At 33.5% G+C, this 12977-nt stretch overlaps 1 protein-coding gene across 1 annotated transcript; it reads right to left on the minus strand.

Annotated features, from left to right (window-relative positions):
* Positions 1–4726: 4726 nt before the first annotated feature.
* On the minus strand, positions 4727–6188 carry LOC123923322. Its single transcript, XM_045976010.1, has 2 exons — positions 6001–6188; positions 4727–5345 (listed from the first exon to the last, which is right to left on the minus strand). Exons 1-2 carry the CDS (start codon positions 6128–6130, stop codon positions 4963–4965), a joined length of 513 nt encoding a protein of 170 aa, XP_045831966.1. The 5' UTR covers positions 6131–6188; the 3' UTR covers positions 4727–4962.
* Positions 6189–12977: the final 6789 nt, after the last annotated feature.

Genomic DNA, 12977 nt, shown 5'->3' on the forward strand with positions numbered 1-12977 from the left:
TCCACATATTTTCACTTCACAACTTCCATCCTCACTTTTCTTATACCAAACGTACTCAAAGTCGTCACGTTCATTTTCTTGTTAAAGATAATTAAATAACAAAAATAATCTATAACAATATATAAAGGAGATAAAGGAGTTTGAGCTGGCTTTTTTTTTTGTCCATTTTGTCCTTAACTTCATTTATGGTTTTTTAATTATTCCATAATTGCCCTTAACTTCATTTTTTTTATGATTTTTTCATCTATATCTATTCTATCTATAACAATATATAAAGAGAATAGGGGAGTTTGGACTGACTTTTTTTTTGTCCATTTTGCCCTTAACTTCCTTCATGGCTTTTTAATTATTCCATTAATTTCCGTTATGGCTTTTTAATTATTCTATAATTACCCTTAACTTCCTCTAACTATCTCTCTCTCTCTCTCTTTTTTAATGGTTTTTTCATCTATATCTATTTTATACTATATATAAAGAGAATACATGAGTTTTTGTGTAGATTTTTCATAATACCAACATTACCCTTGCTTTTTATTATAGTAGCAACAAAAATATTTTATTAACAAACTCACCATAACATAAATCATTTTTTTTAGCAGCAAAAATCTTTTATTAACAAACTAACCATAACATAAGACATATCTTTCTTTTTTGTACATAAGTTAGTCACAACGCTGCCTAGCCTGCTAGTATTCTATAAATAAAATGTGTCCTAAGGGTACATTTTAAGATACTTATGGAAAAACTTTATGGAAAAACGATATAAAAACTTTATGAAAAAAGCTAACATGTGTCCTAAGTGCACATTTTAAGATACTTATGTAGAAAATTATTCCCGAAAGTTGTGCATTCAACTTTTACAAAGTCAAAATCTTGATTTTTCCAATACAAAATTTCCATTTTAAGCTCCTTAACATGTGCCCGACCCAAACTTTATATATATATATATGGGGAGAGATCAAATTACACTGGTGTAACATTTGAGTAATGTTACACCGATCAATAACGCTTCAACGAATACAAATTTTACAAAATTCACCGTTGGATTGAAAGTTTATATCATATAGATCATTCATGTTCAATTCTATAAAAATCTAAAATCATTTGATATGTTATTGAGATTGATCAAGCTTAACGGTATTCAATAAAAAGTTAAAAACACATAAAACGTTAATCTTGATCGGTCTCAATAACATATCAAACGATTTTAGATTTTTGTAAAATTGAACATAGATGATCTAAATGATATAAACTTTCAATCCAACGGTGTAACATTACTCAAATATTACACCGATGTAATTTGATCTCTCCCATATATATATATATATATATATCAATAATATTGTTTTGATAAATTAAGAGTATATGGTCACTAAACTACTTGATTAGAAATAATAATAAGAGTCATGTAATCATGTTAATATGTGTTCTTAAAACACAAGTTAAAATATCTAAATTAAAAAAAAATTAAATAAGTACAAAAAAATGATTGTTTAGAAAACGAAATGCACAAATTACAAGAAAATATTTCTATTTATACTTCCTTAATATTAGATATTTATGTGTACACGTAGGATTTTATATCTTCTTTTTGTACACAACAATATGAGATATTCATAGATGGTCACGTGACCAAATAAATTGCATTTGATCATACTCACAAAAAATAATATATTATTTAATAATTATTTTTTAAATACTCATTTTACTTTTTGTGAGTGTGGCCAAATATAATTTATTTGGTCACCTGACCATTTAAGAATATCTCCAACAATATCATCCTAATTGAAGCAAAGTCAAATAGGAAATGTGACATTTTTTTCAAACTTAGACACAGAACTAGTTCAATCCCTCAGTGTTCTCGGGTTAGGTTGAACGAATAATAAAATTGGACCCTTAATAAAAATATACAAGATAATATTGGACTCATAGTCACTTGGTTCGCACTTTACTTTAATACGTAGTACGAGTTTGAATACGTGGTACGCAACTTTTGAAGTATTAGATACATGAAGAGTATACAAAATATCATTCATTCATGTAAATTATCTTCTTTTTTTTTTTAAAGAAATCATCTTCAAATATTAAAAGAAATTTTATTATGTATGTTGATTTTCAAGGAATTACTAATACTAATTTAATTAAAAATTTAACAATTATTCTTAAAAACCCAATTTAACAATTACGTATAAAATAATAATAAACTAAGCCCAACAATTATTAATTATTATTATTATTATTATTATTATTATTATTATTATTATTATTATTATTATTATTATTATTATTATTATTATTAAGCTATGGCTAATGTTGCTATTTAAGCTTCAAACTAAGTCCCACATCGGAAGCTTTTGATAACTAGAAAGAAAAATCATCTATAAATACAAACATGGATAGAGGGTCCTCATCTATTCTACGCTGATATCTAATCCATTGGTTGGGCCTATTGGGCTGTAAGCTGTAACTAATTATAAAAAAAAAATTGGAGGCCCCTAGGCTGTGGGCCTGGTTGCCTTGCCCAAGGCCGGCCTTGGTAGTTACAATGTGGCCGTATATGTAGAGCTGTCAAAATGGGCTAGCCTGAATGGGCCGGTCTGCTAAGCCCGGTTTTTCCTCGGATTTGGGCCTTGAAAATCCTAACCCGAATTGTTTCCGAGCTTTTTAGTCCGGCACGATAAAACCCGATTAAAATATGGGCTAGCTCGAATGGGCTATAGACGGCCCGCAAGCCTGCATAAATTATAATAAAAAAAATTAAAATTAAAAATAAATATAAATAATTTGTTTTGGATGATTTGAACTTAGATTGTACTATAAGAGTTTCTTTTGCCGCCTACGAGTTTCTCAAATATCATCCGCTACTTAAGTAGCAGACGGTGTTTTTTCCTCAAATTTCTCATTTTTACTACTTAAGTCGCGGATGAGTAAAACTAGAGCACCCGAGAAACTCATAGGTAGCGGATGAGTAAAAATAAGGCGTGCGAGAAACTCGTACGTAGCGGATAAGTAAAAATAGGGCTCGCGAGAAACTCATAAGTAGCGGATAACTAAAAATAGGGCGCACGAGAAAGTCGTAGGTAACGGATGAGTAAAAATACGACGCACGAGAAACTCGTAAATAGCGGATGAGTAAAAATAAGGTGCGAGAAACTTGTAGGTAGCGGATGAGTAAAAATAGGGTGCACGAGAAACTCATAGATAGCAGATGAGTAAAAATAGGGCGCGCGAGAAACTTGTATATAACGGATGAGTAAAAACACGGCGCGCGAGAATTATTATATATATATATATATATATATATATATATATATATATATATATATATATATATATATATATATATATATATATATATAGTATAATATAAGTAGCGGATAAGTAAAAATATGGCGCGCGAAAATTATTTATCTTATTTATAATGATGAGTTTGAGCACTAAAAGTAAAATAAAAAGTAAAAAAAAAAAAAAAAACTGGGCCGGCCCGAAAGCCCGACAACCCGTATCGGGCTGGGCTCGGACACTGATTTTGGTAGCCCGTTTTGACAGCTCTACATATATGTGAATGAAAATCACACCTCATCAATAATACTCTGACCTTAATTATAGACGCGGGCTGCAATTTAAAACCATGATGTATAGATTGAGTTCTTTAGTGAAGATTGGTGTGGGAGCGATGATCTGTATATGGATAGTTTCGTGATGTGGTTAATAGAAAACTGGGCACAGGGCATGATGTGCCATTTTGATATGATAGATGGGTGGGTTCGCGCTTGTGAAAAATGTATATCCCAAATTGCTAAGGACGCAAAAGTGGCAAATATGGGTAGTTGGGAGCTTGGCCGTTGGGTGTGGCGTTGGCAGTGGAGGAGAGGAGAGGAGAGGAGAGGATTGTTTACATAGGAAGAATAAAGTGTTAATATGAATTAGAGGCAATTTTGAATGATGTTCTTCCGAATTCGAATGGACATCATAGTTGGACAATGTAGAGGGGTTCCCTGTTTGTTCGTGTTATAAACAACATTTAATTTTGTTCACAAATGGTCCACTTTTGCTTAAGATCAATGTTCGTCGAAGATTCAGGTTATGGTATGGAGACTACTTTGTGGGAGGCTGGCAACTAGAGTGAAATTGGCAAAAAGAGGGGTCATGATGTTGATATGGTCATGGTGTGTGTGTGTGTGTATTTTGCTTAGATGACATTGAATGTAGTAACTTTTTTCCTCTTGTCCTTTTTTCATACAACATTTGGTGTGTAATTAATGAATGGATGGGCGTTCAAAGGGTCCAGCATAATGTCAAAGTTCATCACTTCTTTGTGCATGGTGGTTTATTGTTGGGAAGACGATTAGAAATCAAAGGATCCAACATAATGTTGGAGTTCATTACTTCTTTATGCATGATGGTTGTTGGTTTTCTGCAACCTTTATAGAAGATATATACATACTTGTTTTCTGCTATGATGCTAGGTTTGGATCTTACTGGTACATTGTAAGGATTAAAATACTTCTTGTACTCCATTAATAAAATTTTGTCCCTCCGGCCGAAGACTAGTGGTAGGTGGTCCCGTTCAAGAGACCATTTTGTTCCACACTGAAGAAGTCCTCTAAGGAAGGACACCATCCTACCTAACTTAGAATGTAAATCAATCCTAGCTTTGCGAAGCTAATAAAAAAAATATATTGATGCTAATATTCCTAATTAAACAACAAAACATTTTCAAAGCTTGGAAAAAAGATGAATATATTTGACATTTTCTCACACGCACACTACATAATACATCATTACATATATGTTGCATTTGTTCAGCTACATATATGTTACACCATGATTCATTACATATATAAATATAATATAATTATAATTATATACTACAAATAAGACCATATAAAAGTCTATTGTTCCCTATAATTTTCATTACTCAAGTGATTATACATCACTTGAAAACATGATTAATTAAATTTAAGGTATTCCAATGATGGGAACAAAAGGTACATAATAGCTACTAGGTGCCAAACCCCATTCTGGAGGCAAAGGAATATCAATAGTTTTGGATGAACCAACAGGTTTTGCAGCCTTACAATTTGTGTTTTTGGGACATGACATCATGAAACTAAGAGGAGTTGAGATTGTGTAGCTGTTTTCTTCTTTTCCTTGGATAATTTTTGAAACTTGGTTTTGCTTTTTGGTATAAAGTTGAATTGTTCCACCAAGAAGTTTAGCCAAACAGTTCATAGATGTTTTTGTTTGGTCTGAGGGAAGGTTAACCTTGAAGGAACCATCCTCTTCTGTTGTTGTCATGGCTAGGTTTTTAACACCTTCACATTTCACTGCAACCTTAATATCTGAAAATCATGGAAAATTCAAGAGTTAAGGTACATGATGCCATTGATATATGGATCTATAGTTCTTCAAAAGTAAATGACTCATTTTTCTTTGGGCAAATTAGAAAACAAAAAAGCAGAAAACGAACTGACATTTTAACTAAGTTGACACCTCATATCAGTCCATCAAATAAGCTAAAGTATTCTTAAAAATCAATTGATAAAGCAAAAAATGAGTAACAAAAGCCAATTGACAAATAAGACCAGACATGTGCTCGTAAGTATATTTTCGGACATGTTTTTTCTCAAAGTATACTTCAGGACACATGTTGAGGTAGGAAAAAATCTCCCTACGCAAAATATCTGAGATATTCTCAACAAGGCCAATTTGTTTGCTTAAGGGTCCTTAAAAAATTAGGGGAATAACCTTTTTCAACTCTGAGATCACTTCAGATGTACACATCCTAAAAAGAAATAAAAAAATAGTTTTTGTGCCGTTCAGATGTGTAATTTTGGACAAATCCAAGAGTTTTTTGTATTGGAGGTATACTTCTAAAATCATGTGTATATTTTAAAAATACTAGGTGAGTAAAATTATTCCCAAAATATAGATACAAATTGATGAACACTTAGTTAAACATAAAGGAAAATTATGACATAGTGAGCTTGAACAAACCAGATAAATCATCGTTGTGAGTGCAATCAACACATGAGACTTTGCCATTTACAATTTGGCATGATGATAGGTCAATTCTAGCCAAAACTATTGCAAAGAGAAGAGCTATGATAACATGAACATAAGCCATGAGCAATGGAACAGGCAAAAGCTATTGAAATAGATATTGAAGTATGAGAAGGTGGTAAGTATGAAGCATATAAATATAGAGGTAGCAATAGATTTAATATGAGTATATTAAATATAGGGACCCTTTTGCATAATTAGTTGTTGGTGTTATCAGATTGCAATAAAGATACCTTCAATTGAGAGTACTAGTATCATGCATGGTATGAGAGTCACACTTATTGTTTGATAGGTCAAATAGTACTTGCAAAAATTTATTGTTGTTGTTTAGGAAATTTAAAGCATTGTTCTATTGGTAGGAAAATTAATGTAGGATGTTGAGAAAACAATTGGTAGGAAAATTCATTGAGTATATGTTTGGGAAATTTAAAGCTTGTGTTATATTAATTGGTAGAAAATTTGAATGTATAATGTTAATATATGTAATGTAATGAAAAAACATTGTAAGTTTGAATTTGATATGGAGATTTTATAACAGCAAAACAAGAAGACTCTCAGAGAGAGTTTGGGAAAGTGTTGGTGATCTCATAAATTGGATTAACAACCTATTACTCCATTTGTTCTGAGGGACTTATTTTACTATTTCATATAGATTAAAAAATGTATAAATGAAAAAGAGAAAAATATTTTTACCAAGTACCGGAATATATAACGGCCAAAGTTCAGATTGTTAGAGCTTATTTCCTGAAAGATGGATGGTTAGACAAAAAAAAAAAAAAACCTCAACGATTACTATTATAAGAAAAAAATTATAGAACTTGAAAAATTCAGTTGAATACAGTAATTTTTTAGATTTCACAGTTAGATTTTTAGATTTCACGTCAAATACAATGCGTGAATCAAGTATCCTCTGCGTGTAATTGTAAAGACGAATTCTTCGAGCTTTGTGGGAATCAAATGGACGACAAACACTCCATAAGAGTTTTAACGTTGTTGCATGTCCACATCAGAATTAAACTCAAAACCTTAGTCAAATTAGAAGAAACTTGCGTTATGAACATTTTTGGGTCACTTAACTATCATTCTTAATAAATGTTAAAATACATTTTTTCTATTAATATCAGAGGAAGTAAAATTAACAAAAATAGTAGTTAATTTAACTTTGAAATTTTAAAAACTGGAAATATATAAAACTAAATTTTTCTTTAAAATACTCATATCTTTTTCCTAAATATTTAAATAAGTGTCTTAAAAGCACTTGTTAGCATTTTTATTAAATAAATTAAATGAAATACCCATAATTAAAAATGAATGAAATGAATATTACTTATCAGTGACAATGACAAAAGTTTGCAAGTCCGAACTAGACAAAGAAAATGTCACTAAACAAAAGGGAATTAGGAACTTTTAATAATTGTACATTGATTGATTCATGTTCTTTCATTAATCTCATCCGTAGTAGGAAAAAAAATCATGTATATCGACCCCATTTATTTTGAACATTGATGTCTAGAAAGATTTTTGAGTCATTTGGTCTAGTCTTGGGACAACAGCTGACATATCAGATACGGAAATTAAAGAACCGTAAGTGGTAGGTCATGCCCCCAATTGCATTTGGCATTGAGATAGGGGAATAGGCCAACAAGGCTCATTCTAGGGTGGGATAATTGTTGAGAATAATTCAAAGTTAGTTAGTTTGGTTGTTGCAAAAGCTGTTACTTGCTTTACAAGTAAAACAGAATTAGTTAGTGTGTAGGTTAGTTAGTTGAGTTAACTACTATGCTAATAAGTAACCATAGTTGGTTAATGCTAACTCATTGATTTTGTGTATAAAAACCACACTACACTATTGTAAAGAATACCAATTGATCATTCAATAAAATTACCCTTTCTCTCATTCTTATCTTACCACTTTTGTTCATAGTTCATAGTTCATAGTTCCAACAAACTGGTATCTAGAGCCTCAAGGTTCGTGGCATTCAAGAACTGATCAAGATTCACTGCAATTTGATCAATTAACTCAAGAAGAAGATGACAAGCCAACTAGAAACACTAAGCAACAGTTTTGGTGGGAAATTGCCAATTCTTGATGCAAGCAATTGGGATCGATGGAATAAGCAAATGAAAGTGATATTTGGGTTTCAAGAAGTGCAAGATGTGATTGAAACTGCTATCACTGAATTAGCAGCAGATGCAACAGAAAATCAGAGGAATGCACATCGTGCATTGAAGAAGAAAGATTTCAAAGCAATGTTCTTCATTCATCAATGTGTTGATTTGGTGAATTTCCAGAAGATTGAGAATGCAACATCAGCTAAGGAATGTTGGGACATTCTTGAGAAAGCACACTCAGGGAATGAGAAGCTGAAGCAGGTTAGATTACAAACTTGGAAAAGGAAATTTGAACTGCTGCAGATGGAAAACAATGAAAGCATTGCAGATTACTTTAACAAGATCACAAACATCACAAATCAGATGAGGAGTTGTGGTGATACTTGTGACAATCAAACCATTGTTGGTAAGGTTATGAGAACTTTATCTCCTAAGTTTGATTATATCACTGTTGCAATAATGGAAACCAAAGATCTGTCAACATTGACATTGGATGAATTACAATGTACACTGGAGTCTCATGAACAAAGAATCATGGAAAGAACAAAAGATAGGGCCACTGATCAAGCATTGCAAGCTCATGCAGAAAAGAAAGGCAATGGCAAATGGAAGGGGAAAGATAAGTCCAAGAAGAATAATAATTCACAAGATAACTCAAAGAAAAACAATGATCAAGCTGAATCTTCATCTCAAGGCACTGCATCAAATCAAGATAAGAAAGGGAAGTTCAATTTGAAGAACATACAGTGCTATAATTGCCAGAAGTTTGGTCACTTTGCAAAAGATTGCAGAGGCAAGAAGGTTCCAAGGTATGGAGGAAAGAATAAGGCTGAAGCACACATTGCTCAGGAAGATAGTGACTCAGAGGTTGATCCAACACTGTACATGGCTACCATTACAGATATTGAAGATGATCAAGAACACTGGTATCTTGACACAGGTTGCAGCAATCACATGACAAGCCATAGAGATTGGCTAATCAACTTCAACAGTTCATCAAAAACTAAAATAAGGTTTGCAGACAATAGAACAATTCCAGCTGAAGGAGTAGGTGATGTATTGATCAAAGGCAAGAAAGGAAATCAAGCCATCATCACTGGTGTTCTATATGTACCAGACATGAAAACAAATTTACTAAGTTTGGGACAGTTACTAGAGAAGGGATTCATTATGCATATGGAGAATAACATCATGGAAGTGTATGATTCTCAGAACAACACTATTCTGAGAGCCCCTCTATCTCAGAATAGAACATTCCAAGTCACCTTGACTGCAAATCAATCCCAATGTCTGGCTACAATAAAGATCAATGACCAAGCTTGGTTATGGCATCTGAGGTATGGTCATCTGAACTTTAAAAGCTTGAGTTATCTGCAAAATAATGAACTGGTCAATGGATTACCTGCAATTAAGATCCCTAGAGATATATGTCAACATTGCTTGATAGGCAAGCAAGCAAGAAAGTCCTTTGTCAAGGAGATTGCAATGAGAGCCAAGCAGGTACTTGATGTAGTATATACAGATGTATGTGGTCCATTTGACACACTATCTTTAGGAGGAAACAAGTACTTTGTATCATTCATTGATGAATTCAGCAGAATGATGTGGATTCACTTAATGAAGAGCAAAGATGAAGTGCTTCAGAATTTTAAATCATTCAAACTGCTAGTTGAACAGCACTCAGAAAAGAAGATTAAAATTCTAAGAAGTGATGGTGGTGGTGAATACACCTCAAATGAATTCAAGACATTTTGTTCAGAAAATGGAATTCAGCATGAAATAATAGCTCCATACACTCCTCAACACAATGGAATGGCTGAAAGGAGGAATAGAACTATCATGAATATGACCAGATGCATGCTAAGAGAAAAGAATCTACCTCACAGCTTTTGGGGTGAAGCTGTAATTACAGCCTGCTATGTTCTGAACAGATGTCCTACAAAGCAAATAGATAAGGTACCAGAAGCAATTTGGTCAGGTCACACACCATCAGTGAAGCATCTTAGGGTATTTGGATGTCTTTGTCACAGACACATACCAGATCAAAAGAGGAAGAAACTTGATGATAAAAGTGAAATGATGATCATGATAGGATATCACACTGCAGGTGCCTATAAACTCTACAATCCAATCACAAAAAAGGTAACCAGCAGCAGAGATGTCACTTTTGAAGAAGATAAGAGCTGGGATTGGAATGGAAATACAGCACAAGATAAAAAGTATGTTCCATTTCAGTTACTTGATGAAGAAGCAACTGAAGAAAACACTATGCTAACACCTCCAACAACTGCAAATGAGCCAGTTGTACTCAGAAGATCAGAAAGAGGAGGTATTCCAAACAGAAATCTGCAAGGGTATGAAACAATCCCAGATGACATGATCACACCAGATGGTGATATAGTGCATTTTGCATTATATGTAGACACTGAGCCCTTGACATATCAACAAGCAGCAAAATATGAAGAATGGAGGGGAGCAATGGAGGAAGAAATAGCCTCAATTGAAAAGAACAACACATGGAACTTGGTCCATCTGCCTGCAAACAAGAGGCCTATAGCAGTCAAATGGATATACAAATTGAAATACCTACCTGATGGCACTATAGCAAAGTACAAAGCACGATTGGTTGCCAAAGGATTCCTACAGAAACAAGGTATTGACTTTACTGAAATCTTTGCACCTGTGGCAAGGATTGAAACTGTGAGACTAGTAGTTGCTATTGCAAATCACTTTGACTGGGAATTTGTTCAATTGGATGTCAAGTCTGCATTTCTCAATGGCAAACTTGAGGAGGAAGTATATATTGAACAACCTCAGGGTTTCATAGTTAAAGGAAAGGAAGATCATGTGTTGAAGCTGAACAAAGCATTGTATGGCCTAAAACAAGCACCAAGAGCTTGGAACATGAGAATAGATGAGTTTCTCAGCAAAAATGGATACTCAAAATGCACTGTTGAACATGGAATCTATGTCAAAGGTACATCACAGAACAGACTTTGCATAGTGTGCCTATATGTTGATGACTTACTAATAACTGGCAGCAGTAAAGATGAAGTTAAGAAGCTAACAAGTCTGCTAAGCTCAGAATTTGACATGACCAATTTAGGAGGTTTGAAATATTTTCTTGGGCTGGAATTCACTAAGACAAGTAGTGGTATGCTGATACATCAGAGGAAGTATGCTTCAGATATACTAAAGAGATTCAACATGATGGATTGTAATCCAGCTAACACTCCAATGGAAACTGCATCAAATTTGAATGCTGATGATGAAGGCAAATCTGTGAATAGTACTCACTATAAACAGATGGTAGGAAGCCTTAGATATGCTTGCAATTCAAGGCCAGATATATGTCATAGTGTAGGGATTGTCAGCAGATTTATGCAATCACCTAAACTGTCACATATGCAAGCAGTGAAGAGAATCCTAAGATACCTACAGGGCACAATTGACTATGGTGTCTTGTACACCAAAACAGATGAGAACCAAAGGAAGCTTGTTGGTTATTGTGACTCTGACTGGTCAGGTGATAAAGTTGAAAGAAGAAGCACAATGGGATACATCTTCACATTGTTCAATTGTCCAATCTCATGGAGTTCAAAAAAGCAAAGTGTAGTTGCCTTATCCACATGTGAGGCAGAATACATCTCTGCCTGCAATGCTGCTTGCCAAGGAATTTGGTTGCTAGCATTACTGCAGGAAATGAAGATTGATATTGAACATGAAGTAGAGCTAATGGTTGACAACAAATCAGCCATTAATCTGGCCAAAAACCCTATAGCTCATGGAAGAAGCAAACATATAGAAACAAAGTTTCATTTTTTGAGAGATCAAGTTACAAAGGGGAAGATCAAAATGACCTACTGCAACACAGAGAATCAAATGGCAGATGTGCTCACTAAGCCATTGAAGGTTGATAGATTCAAGGATTTGAGAAGAATGATGAATGTTCAAAGCCTTGAGACTTTGAATTAAAGGGGTGTGTTGAGAATAATTCAAAGTTAGTTAGTTTGGTTGTTGCAAAAGCTGTTACTTGCTTTACAAGTAAAACAGAATTAGTTAGTGTGTAGGTTAGTTAGTTGAGTTAACTACTATGCTAATAAGTAACCATAGTTGGTTAATGCTAACTCATTGATTTTGTGTATAAAAACCACACTACACTATTGTAAAGAATACCAATTGATCATTCAATAAAATTACCCTTTCTCTCATTCTTATCTTACCACTTTTGTTCATAGTTCATAGTTCATAGTTCCAACAATAATGAGATAGGTCTCCCACCATGGATGACTTGGTTTTAACCGTAGATTCATTTAAGACATATTATCCTACACCCTCCACATTATATACATCACTTTATTCTACAAAAGCTTAGCATCACTATAGAAAAATTCACACAAGAATTGACAAAACTATGTATAATGTAACTCCAACAAAAAAGTTGTCCTTTAGTTCAGTGACGGACAAAAATTATTGTTTTTGTCTTGTCCCATGCTACTTTTCTTGTCCAGTCTCTAGATCAAACAAGGTACAATAAAAATTGTTTAGTTCAGTGCCCTGTTTTTTAGCAGATCAAACGCACCCATAGATTTACACATCATAAAGGAGTAAGAGATGTAAAGCTAAGATGCACAACCAAGAAATGATCTTTCAACCACCAAGGTCAGAAGTGTCGTGCCTCCGATTATCATAATTGCAATAGAAATTGGCTTGAGATGTTGGTATGACGGTGCATCAAAATGCAACTCCTTTGTTCCTTACACTGTATAATGAATTAAGGTTTTATGGGCCGTTTAAAT

This window comes from Trifolium pratense, linkage group LG4, assembly GCF_020283565.1.
Source record: "Trifolium pratense cultivar HEN17-A07 linkage group LG4, ARS_RC_1.1, whole genome shotgun sequence".
Taxonomy (NCBI): Eukaryota; Viridiplantae; Streptophyta; class Magnoliopsida; order Fabales; family Fabaceae; genus Trifolium; species Trifolium pratense.

Excerpts from the sequence above, each read along its gene's own strand:
- LOC123923322 (XM_045976010.1), bottom strand. The coding sequence starts at position 6,130 with ATGGCTTATGTTCATGTTATCATAGCTCTTCTCTTTGCAATAGTTTTG. Across the intron at positions 5,346-6,000 it reads TCACAACGATGATTTATCTG|ATATTAAGGTTGCAGTGAAA; the intron begins GTTTGTTCAAGC and ends CATGATTTTCAG.